At 39.5% G+C, this 15,949-nt stretch overlaps 1 protein-coding gene across 2 annotated transcripts in view; it reads left to right on the forward strand.

The window, feature by feature from the left end:
* Window positions 1–1,407: 1,407 nt before the first annotated feature.
* rsrc2 (arginine/serine-rich coiled-coil 2) overlaps window positions 1,408–15,949 on the forward strand; it is a 47,412-nt gene continuing 32,870 nt past the window's right edge. Inside the window, exons 1-5 of one of the 2 annotated variants that reach the window (XM_070887793.1) lie at window positions 1,408–1,547; window positions 10,381–10,549; window positions 11,706–11,752; window positions 14,570–14,760; window positions 15,064–15,480. In XM_070887793.1, the coding sequence (XP_070743894.1) occupies window positions 1,542–1,547; window positions 10,381–10,549; window positions 11,706–11,752; window positions 14,570–14,760; window positions 15,064–15,480 (830 nt within the window). In that variant the 5' untranslated portion in view covers window positions 1,408–1,541. Of the gene's footprint in view, window positions 1,548–10,380; window positions 10,550–10,594; window positions 10,719–11,675; window positions 11,753–14,547; window positions 14,761–15,063; window positions 15,481–15,949 lie in introns of those variants that run through there. The other variant, XM_070887794.1, reaches the window with a different exon arrangement.

Raw genomic sequence — 15,949 nt, forward strand, 5'->3', positions numbered from 1 at the left:
AGTCACAAATTATATTCTGACTGTGATCATGCTGCATTATTCTTTCTTGACTTTTCCATAATGTTTGATTATAGTTGACTGTGTCATCCTCCTCAAATGCCTCTCCGCCTTTGTCCAACTCCATGTTTCCAATCCTACTTATCCGAATGCAGTAAGTACATCTTCAGCTCTGGCTTCTCTTCCCTTTCCCACACTATCACTCTAGGATTTATCCTTAGTCCTCTCCTCTTATCTACTTGCTGCCCTTTAGTGTCATCATCCAAAACCATGGTGTCAGCTTTCACATGCAGGTTGATGATAACCAGCTCTACCTCTCTGCCACTTTTAACCTCAGAACTGCCAGTGTTCGATTGACTGCCTGTCTGACATCAAGTCCTGAATGAGTCAGAACTTCTCCAGCTCAAAAACAGGAAGGTTGAACTCATCATTTTTGGCCCCCACAATAAGCTCAACCCCCTGTCACCGACTCCAAACCCTACACTACATTACAACAGTGACTGCACTTCAAAACGTACTTCATTGGCTGTATAGCATGTTAGGATGTCACGAGGTCATGAAAGGCACTTGAAAAGCACATAAGTGCAAGACTTTATTATTTTACCCATCCACTCTCTCAGGCTGAAACAAACTTTTCACAGCTTTGATGTTCGTTTGACCCTTAGCTGAACTTTAAACCCCACATCCTGTACATCCTTCTCTACAACATTGCACATTTCTGCCCTAACCTCAGCTCATCCACTACAGATTCAATTCGTCAAACATTCTCCTAGCTGGCCTCCACACTCCACAAACTGCAAGTTTGCCAAAACTCTACTGCGCATATACTGTGCTGTATTAAGTTCTGCTCACCCATCAAACCCCACCCTCACTAATCTACACTCACTTTCCAAGTTCCAATGTATTAAATTAAAAATCCTTCTAATTCCCCCATGACCTTGCCTCAGCCTATCCCTGCAATTTTTTTCAGGCCTATATCCCCGCAGTTTCTGTGACTCCAGACTGTAGTGCAGTCCTCCCCTCACCATCAGTGGCAGAACCTACAGCCACTTCGCCTTATGGTCTGGAATTCTCTCTCTAAACCTCTCCAACCTTCTCTCCACCCTTAAAAACCTTCACCAGACCCATCTCTTCAAGCAGTTTTCCCTCCCTAGTTTGGCGTCCCTTTTTGTTACTCCTAACAGTGAAGTGCCTTGAACATTTCTTTTGTGTTTAAGGCTGAGTACAAATGCAAGTTGTTGTGCATGTTTAGTGCAGCTGCAGGGGACTCTCCAAAATTCTTGGGAGTGAGATTTATTATCAAACAAGCTGAAAATCCATACATCAAAAACAGGTTGGATTTCTGATCCAAATGAGTGTCACTCTAACCCAGGGTGGATTTGACAGGCCTGGTAAAGCGTCTGGAGGCGCGTGGGTGCGCGCGCATAATGCATTCGCGCGGGGCGGGATCAGGTTCGTCAGGGATTTTGTAAGCGAGTTGGAGGTGGGTGAGCTTGTCGGCGGCGGAGAGACGGTTATTTTTCGTCACTAAAACTCTTGGGGATATGGCGGTAAGTGTTACCAAAGAAATAACGTTCTTTTTGGTTATTCGGGTTAAGTGAGATTTATCCAAAACCCGCAGCTTTTGGTGTGGTTGCGAAGGTGCTCAATAGAAAATGGCGGCAGGCGCCATGTTGGAAATACTTTGTTTTCTGGAACATTCCTCTTTTTAAAAAAAAATACATATGCATGAAACGCCTCCCAAATTATATTGTGTGTGATAGTTGCGCATTTCCCATATATTTTATTAGAAAATCCGATTTTTGCTGCGCTTAATTGTCATAGATTAATATGGTTAAGCGGGTGCCAATGGATGGTGCGTTGAGCAGTTTTGTGAGTGGCCGCATTGTAGGCTTGCATGTTCTGCAAATTGTGTTTTGATGGACGCAGCCAGCAGAACCTCCGATTTGCAACAATCCTGTACGTGTTTATGTATAATATATGTATATATTGATAAAATATAAGTCAATGTACATAATGTTCATGGACATATTTTGCGTCAAATTCGTGTTGTTACAGCCGAAAGCTTCTGGGGCCTAAAACAGCGCTTGAATCCCCAGCCAATCTTGCTCAACATAGAGCTGTCGCGCTTGTGATGAGCCGGGTTGGAGAAGCATCTGGAACATCAACGATGTGGATATGAGGCTCTTGAGTTTAGATTCAATTTACAAACTTACTGTCGTGCAGGTGAAATCAAAATGTTTTGACAATTCACAACCAGCGTGGTTTGATCTTGGTGTAATCGATATATCTGAGATGAGCAATTTTCTGGTAGGATTAGCTGTACAGTATCCTTGTGTCACATTTTCCAGAACTGCCTCTTTTCTGAAAATGAGATCGTTTCCATTATATATATATATGTGTGTGTGTAAATATCTAAATGATCATTAATGGATAGACAGTAGACATTTTCAGAATTTTTACAAAAATGTTAAAGCAGCTAGCAAGTCTAATTAAAAAATTTACAGAAATACGTGTATACAGTTGGTTGCCTTTTCTGTTCTAAAATGAGTTGTAATTTGTATCTAATGAGGCTGTTTGTATTAAAATTAAAACATGACATTTTAAAGATGTACATTCAATCCTTATTTTAATATTTTTCATTCCTACATCCACATTTATAGTGAAACTTTGTAAACTTGTCACTAATTACAGCCTTCCACCAGTAATGTTGCTGCAGTGCCTCTGTTGATAGTGTCATTACATCATTAATTTAATTAGGCATTCTATATTGTTGCTTGGTGTGATAAGCACTGGATAGTAGGGTCTTCAATTTCTTCCAGACAAAGCTCCAAACAAGGTTATGTATAGAACAAGAATATATTTAATAATCAGTAACAATGATACAAGAGAAAGTGTAACCACCGTCCCTTGACATTACCATTGACTAATTTCCCACCATCACTGACCTGGGGGTTCACCATTGACCAGAATTTAACTGGACCAGCCACATACACACACTGGCCACACAAGGCTGGGTATTCTGCAACGAGTGACTCACCACCTGATTCCCCGAAGCCTTTCCACCATCTACAAGGCACAAGTCAGGAGTGTGATGGAATATGCTACATTTGCCTGGATGCACTCAAGCTCAACGCCATCCAGGGCACAGCAGCTCGCTTGAATAACACCCCATCCACCACCTTAAATATTCACTCCCTTCACCACCGGCGCACTAGCTACAAGATGCACTGCAGCAACTCGCCATGGCTTCTTCCACAGCACCTCCCAAACTGTTGACTACCACCTAGAAGGACAAGGACATCACATGGGAACACCATCACCTCCCAAGTTCCCCATCACCATTCTGACTTTTTGAAATATATCACTTTTCCTTCGTCGCTTGGTCAAAATCCTGGAACTCCCTCTCCAATGGCACTATGGGAGTACCTTCATCACACAGACTGCAGCAGTTCAAGAAGGCAGCTCACCACAGCCATCTCGAGGACAATTGGGGATTGGCAATCAACGTCCACATCCAACAGATGAATGAAAAAAATTATAAATGTGAAAAATGGATGTTTGCACACAAGAATTTTAATATAGAAATATATAGCTTGTTTTTAAAGTTATGCAAGTTATTTAGAGGTACAATTAGTGCCAATTTTAATGTAGCAATCCTGGGGATTCGTTGTGGGAAGTGGACTTGTGGCTCTTCCCACCGCTGGGGAAGAGGAGAGGGGGAATTGGGCATGTCGGCCAAAATGTTCTGGAGAGAGAATGATGGAAGATGAAATGCTGCAAATTCTAACTTTGTTACTGATTATTATTAAATATAATCTTGTTTTATACATAACTTTGTTTGGAACTTTGGAAGAAATTGAAGACCCTGCTATCTGGTGCTTATGTTTGTCTTCACATCTAGAAACTATCATATTTAGCTTTTTGAGTATATATATTTTAAATTGCTGCCCACATTATTTGCCTACCAGCAGAGTGAAATTTGGACCAATGTCAGCTCAAAAGTTGATTTTTATAAGGACCTTGATTTTTATAATTCACTGATATTAGAGATTTCTTAACCCCCAAGTGGATTGGGATTTGTTGCAGAGCGCATTAAAAATCACAAACTTGATTATCAAATGTAAGTAAACATCCTGGACACTAGTCTCTTTCAGAATCTACTTGAAGCTCCCACTTTGAGATAAATATATCTGCACCCCTAAATATCTGTTCATTTAATCTTAAGAATCTACTGTTATAGTGTACTATTACAGAGTTCTCAGCATTGCCATCTATCTGCTCACTTTGTTAACTTGTTTATGACCTCCGGCATTCTTTGCCCATTTGTTATGCTGTCTAATTTATCATCCAACTTTGTACATCTAGCTCACCCATTCACATCTTCCATTAGTTTTCTTTTTGTGATTCCAGAGCTAATTGCCTTGTATACTGTTTCCTAATAGATATTCATCTTGTTCTTTTCTTTCAAACGGGCCATGGTTTTGATTTCCACCCTGCCCTAATCACCCTTATACTTAAAAAAAAAAAAAAATTGGTGGAGGGGGGCGGGGAGGGGGGAGGGGGAGAGACTTTGTAGGTATTAGCCTATGATCAGTGGAAGCACTCTTGCCTCTATGTTAGACGGTTGTGGTTAAAAGGTTCAGGCCTCACTCCAGAACTTGAACACATTCTCTCTCTGACACTCTAATGGAGTACTAAGGGAATTGAATGATGTACTGTCAGAGATGTCGACTGTCAGATGAGGCGTTAAACCGAGGCCCTGTCTGCCCTTCGGGCGGATGTAAAAGATTCCATGGCACTATTGAACAAAGAGCTGGCGAGTTCCTCTGGTGTCCAAGTCAACCTTGATTCTACAACCAACATCACAAACAGTTTAATTGGTCACTACTGTTGGTGAGATCTCGTGCACATATTGGCCACTTCCTTTCCCTACATTACAACAGTGACTATACTTCAAAAGTACTTTATTAACTGAAGTGCTTTGGTGCGCCCTGAGGTTGTGAACGATGCAATATAAAAGCTGTAGAATTATTGGAGAGTGCAGGGTAGGAAAGCTGATTCCTCAACTTGCAGGACTGAGTTAAGTGCAAAGATTTTCTACCTTGGAACTTTACTCTTGCTATGTAAATGCAAGTTCATTCCTTCTAAACTGTGTCATCTAGTCCTTTAATCCTATGCCCAACAGAAGAACCACCTTCTACCCAAATTTTTCATACCTGTGAAAATCTTAAAAACACTTGTAAGTGCCCCCTTATCATTGTCCTCTCCAGAGATTAAAGTCCCAGGGTAGACTTTGCACATATGGGTGGTGGGGGTCTGGAACTCGCTGCCTAAAAGGGTTCTAGAGGCAGAAACCCTCATCCCTTTATAAGATACTTGGATGTGCATTTAAAGAGCCGTAACCTACAGGGCTACAGACCTAGTGCTGGAAAGTGGGATTAGGCTGGGTAACTCTTTTTCGATGGGTCGAATGGCCTGTGTTGTCATTTTTCTATGATAACTCAGCCTGGTAAGTTCAGGAATCAGCCTTCCTGACCACCAAAACATTGAGATGTCTTTTCTCTGTTAACTTTAAGCATGTTGCCATTTAATTTGTAATCCACATTCTCGATTTCTAATCTTGACTTCACATGTATCTGTGTTAAAGTTCATTTGCGGCTACTTGGCTATAGCCTGTCGATATTTCTTTGGATTATTGCACTTTAGTTAGCTTCGTTCGTCACTGCATCCAATTTGGTACTGTTTGTAAAGGAACAATTCGGAGAATATTCATCCTCAAAGTCATTTATAAAATTTCTCTAAGTAACAGCGGCCAGCTCATTAACCTCTGCAGTTTCACTGATACTTGTGCCATCTACCTTTCAGCCACACATCAATCCAATTTAATCCTTCACCATCTATCCCATGTGAATCGGTCTGTTATACGGAACAGTGACTTCCTGAAATCAGGTAGATAGCATCCATCGCCTCTAACTTACTCAAAGAAATTCAGTCAAGTTGTTTGATCTGACCTGCCGCTTCTGAATCCAGATTCTCTTTAATCTTACCATGACCTGTCCTTATCACAATTGAAATAAGGATGAAAAATCTGTAATTTGAGGGTTCATCCCTTGTCCCCTTTTTAAAGTGGAGCTCACATTTGCTACTTTCCAATCAGTTGGGATTTCAATGACATTTTGAAACATCAATGAGTAGATTTGCAATCTCCACAACCAATTCTACCAGCTCTCTTAGTTGGAGCCTCATTTGCTTTTGAGTTGCTGAATCTCTTTACCAGGCCTTCCCATGTGATTTGAGGATTACTCAAATCAGTTTTTTTTTTTAAAAATCTGTTTTGAGTTTTTAGTTTTAGCATCAAAAAAAAATTGGGATGGAGGGGGGAGAAAACTAGGTTAAATTCAGAGAAAATTAGTTTTTATTTGAAATATCACAAACTCAAGAAAACGTAAAAGATGAACAAACTGGGACTGAAATGACAACCCACCATTATTTGTCCTAACTCTTTGAAAGCTATCCAATTAGTCTCTTTTTCATGCCCATAAAAAATCTTTTTACAAGTATATTTTTCTTTTAAAAGTTATATTATGAATTTTGCTTCCATAATTGTAGTGGAATATTCCATGTCACTACAATCCTCTAGTTAAAAAATACTTTTCATAATCTCTTTTTTTAAATTATAAATTTATATGCCCAAGAGTTACACACTCATGATTGGAAATAGTTTGATTGTTGGACTACGAATAAGTAATTTACTCATTTTTAATGGTTTAAAGTGTGAATATTTCATAAAGTCTTTCTGGCTTCTCCACCTTTTATTCCTGGGCAACCACTGTAATGGAAGTTAACATTTAAAAATATTTAAATTGGACAGCCTCAATCCAGCTCCTAAACATGGATCCACAACACAAACTTCCAAATTTTGCATGGTTTGTCAATCTCAATGAAGCTGGCTACAACGATAGCTGATTAAAACTCATTGTAGGAGCAACGTCTGCCATATGGTATCCCTGACTCTTAAGTACTTGATACTAGCTGGAAAAATGGGAAATGTTCCATTGCTCAATAATGGATTTTTAGTCAAGTAACCATGTTCCCTAGGAGTTTCATGAAAGGATTGTAAGACTCCTCCAGTTGTATCTAGGAGTAACTTCCTAGATTAACATTACATGGAGGAAACTGAAAAGGTGTGAATTTGCAATATAACTTCTATTCAAAGGAATTCCAATGGAAAAGCAGCGCTGAAGCTATAACCAAATCTGTATTGTAACATTTATGAAAAACATCTGGGTTGCTAAGTAAACTGAAATCCTTTAAAGGAAGATTTTTTCCGTTATTTCGGTGGATGGATGAATAATACATCTGGGATGAACTTGCTCAAGTCTCAACTCCCTGCAAGAATTTGGTGCTGAAAATTGAGTCTCTAGATGCATGCACATCAAGTTGGTGACACACACGGTGTATAACATCACTAATAGGATACATATGCATCTCTAGACCCATGAAGACCAGGGAGAATTCAAAATTCTGCAGGTGATAAACAGCAGGAAATCAATTTTTACTGATCCACCAACCCAAAAAATGTGAATTGGAAGTGAGTAATTGACTTCAGTGGTCCTAAACTCACTTTAATTGTCTTTATCTGTGATGCTCGGTCTCTGTGTCTCAATCTTTACATACCCTTTCATATCAGAATCTCTTCTATTTCTCCTGTGGTTTTTAAAAAAAAAAAGTCACAAGATAATGTAATTCCAACACTTCCTTGTCCTCTGATATCTCCTCGATTTAGAGTCGTAGAAAAATTATAGAATCGTTGCCGCACAGTCGGAGGCCATTTGTCCCATCGCGCCCGTGCCGGCTCGCTGCAAGAGCACTTCAGCTAGTCTCAATCCCCCGCCCTTTCCCCGTAGCCCTGTAAATGTTTTTCCTTCGTATACTTATCTAATTCCCTTTTGAAAGCCACGATTGAATCTGCCTCCACCACCCTTTCAATGTATTCCAGATCATAACCACTCGCATTGTAAAAAAGTTTTTCCTCATGTCATCCTTGGATCTTCTGCCAGTCACCTTAACTCTGACCTCTGGTTCTCAACCATTTCGCCAATCTTTATCTACTCTTTTGACCCCTCATGATTTTAAATGCCTCTATCAAATCTCCCCTCTAACTTCTCTGTTCTGAGAACAACTCCAGTCTATCCACGTAACTGAAGTCCCTAATTCCTGGGACCATTCTTGTAAATCTTTTCCGGACCTTCTCTTAAGACTACATACTCATTCTTCCTAAAGTGTGGTGCCCAGAATTGGACACTACTCCAGCTGTGGCCGAACCAGTGTTCCTTCATAACTTCCTTGCTTTTGTACTCTATGCCTCTATTTATAAAGCCCAGGATCCTATATGCTTTCTTAACGGCTTTCTCACCTTCAACAATTTTTGCACATATACCACCAGGTTCTCTCTGTTCCTGCACCCCATTTAGAATTGTACCATTTAATTTACATCACCTCTCCTTGTTCTTCCTATCAAACTGTATCACTTCGTACTTTTCTGCGTTAAACATCATTTGCCACGTGTCCGCCCATTCCACCAGCCTGTCTTATGTCCTCTTGAAGTCTATCCCTATCCTCCTCATTGCTCATTATACTTCACTATTACTGGGGCAGACCACTACCCATGTCCCATCATTCTCAAAAAGTATCCATTTATCCGTGCTCTTTACTTTCTGTCTCAGCCCTTTTTATCCATGGAGCTACATTCCCCTTGATACTATCTGCCGTTATTTCCCTTACAAGTCTTTTATAAGAACATAAGAAATAGGAGCAGGAGTAGGCCATCCGGCCCCTCGAGCCTGCTCCGCCATTTAATACGATCATGGCCGATCCAATCATGGACTCAGGCCCACTTCCTTGCCCACTCCCCATAACCCCTTAATCCCTTATTGGTTAAGAAACTGTCTATCTCTGTCTTAAATTTATTCAATGTCCCACCTTCACAGCTCTCTGAGGCAGTGAATTCCACAGATTTACAACATTCTGAGAGAAGAAATTCCTCCTCCTCTCACTTTTAAATGGACGGCCCCTTATTTTATGCCCCCCTAGTTCTAGTCTCCCCTATCAATGGAAACATCCTCTCTGTATCCACCTTGTCAAGCCCCCTAATCTTATACGTTTCGAAAAGATCACACCTCATTCTTCTGAATTCCAATGTGTCTGGCACCTTATCAGATGCCTTCTGAAGATCCATAAGCACAACATCCACTGTAGTCCCTTTGTGTGGTCTGTGATTTTCTCCAAAAAAATTACATTAATTGAGCTCAATCTGCCCTTTATAAATCCATGATGTCTGTGTTTAGCCTATGCCTTTCTAAGGATTCACTAATTTTATCCCATATTGTGGAGTTTGTCTTTTTTCCACAACTGAGGTGAGACTGACTGGCTTCCAGTTCACTGGTTATTCCTTTCTCTGACACAGTCATGTGATATTTGCCACCTTCCAGTCCTTTGCTACAATTCCCATGTTCCAAAAATGTTTGCAAACTGTTGGTACTTCTACTATCTGTCACAGTGATTTTTGTACTTTTACACCAATAAACAATTTTAATAGTTTCCTTTTGAATACTTCTCTCCAGTAGCGATTTTTCCACATTCTCCTTTGGTATTCCTACACTGTCACTTTCACAAGATGAAAGTGACAGTGTAGGAATACCAAAGGAGAATGTGGAAGAATCGCTACTGGAGAGAAGTATTTTTTTTTAAAAAACAACTGTAAAATACTTATTAAAGTATCTCTGCTATTCCCTATAATATGGCTGTCCACTGTCTCAAAGTGGTCCCACCCCTGCCGTGCTTCTGCTTGAGCATTGACAGATAAATAATACTGATCTGGGTCTTTCCTATCAAAATCTTTGTTAGCTATTGCTCTGGTGGCTCAACAAATTTGTCCAGTGAGTGAGTGAGCCAAATAGATCAGGAAAGTCCTAGATTTGATTCTTGGTCTGTGATGAATTAGCTAATCTGTGTTAGAAAAATCATGCTGCAATTGGCTCCAGTGTTACAGAGGGGCAATCAGCCAGGTTTCCTGTCCCCGTTTACTATCCAGTGACTCCTGCCCATGTGCATGCATAGCAAGTAAGGACAAGAGAGGATAGGATTAGGTTTGGCCGTGATGCCATCTCAACCTTCCACCACCAACCAGGTAAGAAAGCTTACTAACACTGTCAAAACTCTCACTTGAATAGTAGCCACTTGGGCCAAGAATCAGAGGGTGTTTATCTTGAAACTGTACCCCAGCAAAGGAACAATACCTTTAGGAGGAAAGGCAATGGAGGACTTTTGTCAAACAAAATTAATACCAATCTATATGCAACTTTTAAAATCTACCAACAGGCAAGCGATACTGAACAGGATGGTTTAGTTTTGAAAAAGTCTGCTTCTGACACGGAAAAGAAAAGTGAGAGATCGGCATCGTCTAGATCTCCCAAAAGCTACAAGCACCATTCTTCCCGATCCCGGTCTAGGTCGAGATCAAGATCTAGGGAAAAGAAACGGAAGTCTGGTGTGTACGTTTTTATTGGTGTATAAGATTCTACACTCTTGTTATGTTAGAATTACACACTCAAATTGTAAATGGGAAATTAATTATTATTTGAGAGTTTACGCTTTTCTCAACTAAATATTCTTTCTTCCTTACTTAGGTGGCCATGTGGTATTACTTGATAGGGCAGGTGATTTCTTCCTAAATTTCTACTTATACCAATATGCAACCTGGCATTAGAGATGCACAAAAGCAGCAGAGATCGACTTGACCTCTTCTTCCCTCCCCAAACACAATTCCTTTTCCCCTTGCCCGAGATCAGGAAGTTGTGAATTCCACTGTGTATTAGTAGCTCAATGTACTACAACTTTAGGTTTCCACAATCTTTAATTTGCTAGAGCTATAGAAACTTGAGCTAATTAGTAGTAGTTTATGAAAAAAATTGTTTGCATTAGTTCTTTTCAGTATTTGTGAACATAAGAATCATGAAAATAATAATGAATTTCCAAAAGATACTTGCCTATTTGCTTACTCTTTTACGTAACCTTGATGTGAGTGAAATGTATTAAACAACACCACACTTTTACAAGCCAGGTTAAGTGCCACATGCAACTGAAACTTTTCTCTGAAAGTGAAGAGCACCAGTTGTAAACATGCACTTTGCTTCAGATATTAGTTGCATAATTGCCTTTGAGAAAGCTGGAGCAGCGGGTATAATTTAGTTGCACATTATAATTTACTCATTGGCCCAAATGGTTAGACAAGAGATAAGTAAAGAGTGGCGATACACATCACAGTTGAGGTTGATCGGCCCAGGTGCCAGAATACTACTCATTCATTAGATTAGCACCAAACCTGGGTTGGAGCTGCTTTTGATATTATAGTTCAATACTGAGAATCTTGTGTACCTCCTCCCACAGCTGCAAGTGTAAATGCTTGCAAAATATATTCTATTACAATCTTCCACTGCCTTTTGGTTTAGATTGAACTGATCAAAATAAATTAATTTGTGACCAGTTCCTCTGGGTCTTGAATCCTCCTTTCTGATTTTTAAAAAAATATGCGCTGCATGGATAATTAAGTTATAATTCTAAAATTATCTTTTATAATGAACACTCATCATTTTTTTCTCCACTGAGTTTGTCAGGTGCTCATGTGGCAGTTTTTCATTTTCCAGAAAGTGAAAGCCGGAAACGCAAACGAAGTCGCAGCAGAAGCAAAGAGGTAATTAACACTTTCTGTAGCGTATCGGTAATTTAAGAACTAAATGTAGTGCTGCTGACAATTGTATTAATTGATTACTGACAATCGGGATGGTAAGTACCAAAAAAAATTGGTGCGCAGAAGTAAAATTGTTTAGCTGTCGGTACAAAGTACAGTATCCTACCTAAGCATGTGACTGATATAAATATTTTCCCAATTCTAATTAAAACAATATAGTAAATTGGTTAAAATTGACCAAATATTGACAATTTTAATATTTAGTGGTTTGACAATTTAGGAGGATATCAATGCGCATTTTTGTGTTTGGAAAGTTTACTTTGTATATATAGATCACATGATAACATTTCTATAATGAATCGTACTCAGCGTGCTAATGCACGAAGAGAAACAGCGAGCGGAAGACGCTGCAGAGTCAAATAGCAAAAAATATAAACCTACCTCCTGAAAAGGTAAATATCAGCCATTTGCACTCATATTTGCTTTGTAACTTGAAAGAATCACCCAGCAATCTGCTTTGTTTGTGGTAGTCAATGTCTGTTCAATTTGGGTTTTTTTTGGGGGGGAGGGGTTGCTTCCCCATAAACTACATTGAATAAGGTAAAGTCCAAATATTTCAATTTGATTTAATTTAACTCTAAGAACTGACCAACCTGTAATAAATGTTGCTTTGTAAATTATATCCTAATTGTTGCTTATAAGTACTTTGGTGGGCTTTAGCCCAGAACTAACTTTGTTTTGCTGTTGCTGATTCAAATTGGGGGGGATTTATATAGCTCCTTTCATGACCACGGGACGTCTCCAAGCACTTTACAGCCAATTAAGTATTTTTGAAGTGTAGTCACTGTTGTAATGTGGGAAATTGTTACAAGCATTCTGGTTTTAAATGCCAAAGTATATTTTCTGGGTATTAATGCTGGCACCAGGTTCTGTTCAGAGGCCTGTTAATATAATAAGGTCTCACAATAAATTTGTAGTCAGTAAAGGAGTTGAGATCTGGATAAGATGAAATGTTCAGAAGTACATTTGCACTCCCCTATGGCTTAGTGGGTAAAAAGCACAGCAAGATGTGTCACTAAGTCATAGACACAGGCAGATGAGCCCCTATTAAAAGGGATGTGTGTGTGCATTTGTGGATTGGACTTGATTGTGATGCCTAATGTGGTAGCCAACCACCATTAATTTTGGGGGCTTGTAAGGAATGATCACTTGGATGAGGTGTTAAGAGAGTGGGAGCTGGGATGATCGTTTGAAAGTTAGGCAATTTAGCAGTGCGCCGCACTGTGGTGTTGTGCATGTATGGCTTGAAATTTAAAATGTTTACATTTGAATAAGAACTCTAAGCATATTGAAATTAATATAAAATATTAGTGTCAGAACACCTTCATGTTAAATAACTTAATTTAAGTGAGGATTAAACTTTTTATAAACTTGCTGCAGCAGGTTTGGACTTGATGTTTACTGATTGAAATATGGTTTCGGAATGTCTTAACCGACATCCAGAGTAAATTCTTGTTCTGTGATTATTGGCTACCACAAAATGATTCAGAATTATCAAGAATTTTCTAAGACATCAGTAGAGTTGTATGAAACTAGGATTTGCTACTTCCTTTCAAGTCACTTTCTACATTGCTGGTGAATTTAAGATCTGAAAACATAGTTGTTCAAATTTCTGTTTAATTGAAGAAGTAGCTTAGTTGACATGGTAACTATGAAGACATAGCCTTGTAGCAAATGTACTGGCTGTGAATTGTCACATGTTTGGCAGTTTTTCCCAAATGTCTGGTGATACTGTGTGTTAAGATTTATATTCGTTAAATGGAAAATGAAAAATTGGAATTCTTTGAAGATCATAATAGGATCACAAACTTATGGGCTATTTATGTAGTTATTTTATCAATCTAATCCATCCCAGACTACTTTTTGTAATTTTGCTCTGAAAGCAAAGCTTCATTTTGATAGCATTTCAGCGTTTGACCAGAACACCCATTTGCAATGTCCTCGCAGAATTAAAAACAAATTTGATTGGAAATAGTTGATGCAATTCCAGAATTTTTCCTATTTGGAAAGTGTGGGAACTGGATACAGGGGAAAGGGGTATTTATAGAGACAGGTACTGTTTTCAAGGTAAGTAAAACACTGAGTTTGGGTCAGATCTAAAAGTGTAACCAATTTGCATTGAAATAGGCCTTTTGATACTTGGAAAATTTAGTTATCTGCTGCAGCTGACTCCTGTCTTTGGAAGGGGAAAGGATCTGAACAGTGCCGAGCAGTTGAAATTTAAGTCTTGTGAAAGTACGTAATATCAGAACTAGTAGCTAATTGGTTTGATAGCCCAGCTTTATTGTTTGAGTACATTGCACCTATTAAATGTATGGCCACATGTATAGCAGCTGCCATTTGAAAATTTCATGAGAGAGAGACAAATTATGTTTGATTGATTGGACTGAGTTAATTTTAATTCAAGTATAGCTGGAGAGTTTTTCTACAGTGATGACAGTAGAGGATGTGCAGTGATAAAACTTCATGAGTACAGAATAATTATTGATGGCTAATTATTGGTATCATAGGAACAGGAGTAGGCCATTCAGCTCCTCGAACATGTATCGACATAAAATACTAGTTTTCTGATTTCTATTTCTTGGGTTTGGTGTGTTGTAAAAAGCATTGAATGTTGAGACCATGTTGCTTCACTCCTCCTAAGACATTCAAAAAATCGTTGCTTTTACAACCCACTATTAAATCTTTATATTTTAGTATCCATACTAACTCTTTTTGTTGCACTATTTTCCTGAAAGAACCAACTTCTTCTTAAAACAGGAACGAAGACGGGACTTAAAAGAAAAATGTGCCACCAAAAAACAGAAATCTTCTGATCAACAAAGTGACAAGGAGCGTGACAAATGGAGGGAACGATTAAGTTCAACAGAAAATGGAGAAGACAGACCAAAGCGGAAAGAAAAGAAACCTTCAAAAAATCAAAGTTATTCAAGGTCCAGGTCAAGAGAAAGGCAAGTATTGTTGATACCTTTTAATGTAAATATTTTTAGGGTTCAAATAAATCTCGTGCTTGGCATCCTGATTGAGACAACATATTTGCCACATTTCTAGGGCGAAGTGTTGAAAAGTAATGGGCCTTTGTGGTAACTTCTTCTCAAAGTTTTTAAATTAACAGGGGCTGTCTTTTTCAGTTGGATGCTGCAGTTGCATGGTTGCCCCGCGAGTATTCTGTTAAGATTATTTTTAGGTGTGTGACTGATTTTCTTTTGTGTAAACATGGGAGTGTATATTTGTTGTTTTATGTTGTACTCTAGATGGCATCGCAGTCGTGAAAAGAAGAGATCACGTACACGGAGCAAAGAAAAGAGGTCTCGGAGCCGAGACAGGCGGTCAAGAAGCAGAGACAAACGCTCAAGGAGCTGGGACAGGCACTCTCGGAGCAAGGATAAGCGGTCCCGCAGCCGGGATAAGCGGTCCCGCAGCCGGGATAAGCGGTCCCGCAGCCGAGAGAAGCGGTCCCGGAGCAAAGATAAACGATCCAGAAGTAGGGACAGACGGACTCGGAGCAGGGACAAGCGTTCTCGGAGCCGGGAAAGACACTCAAGAAGCAAAGACAGGCGCTCAAGGAGTCGAGGCAGGCGCTCAAGAAGCAGAGAAAAAAAACGACGTCCAAAATCCTGTTCAAGATCACGATCAAGGCACAGGATACGCAGGAGTAGGAGCAGAAGCAAGTAGGTTCATTGCTCTCTATTTTTCTTCCCTGTAGTTATACAAAACCAGTTGGACATTTTGTGAAATTAAAAGCTTTCCTCAAATTTTTTCCCCTCTTTTCTGTTCAATAACTCCCTTATTAGGGTTACATCAGTTTGATATCAGAATTTTACCTCTAGCACCTCATGCACATAGAAACATAGAAAATAGGTGCAGGAGTCGGCCATTCGTCCCTTCAAGCCTGCACCACCTTTCAATAAGATCATGGCTGATCATTCCCTCAGTACCCCTTTCCTGATTTCTCTCCATACCCCTTGATCCCCTTAGCCGTAAGGGCCATATCTAACTCCCTCTTGAATATATCCAATGAACTGGCATTAACAACTCTCTGTGGGAGGGAATTACACAGGTTAACAACTCTGAGTGAAGAAGTTTCTCCTCCTCTCAGTCCTAAATGGCCTACCCCTTATCCTTAGACTGTCCCCCCTG

Source organism: Pristiophorus japonicus, chromosome 8, assembly GCF_044704955.1.
Source record: "Pristiophorus japonicus isolate sPriJap1 chromosome 8, sPriJap1.hap1, whole genome shotgun sequence".
NCBI lineage: Eukaryota > Metazoa > Chordata > Chondrichthyes > Pristiophoridae > Pristiophorus > Pristiophorus japonicus.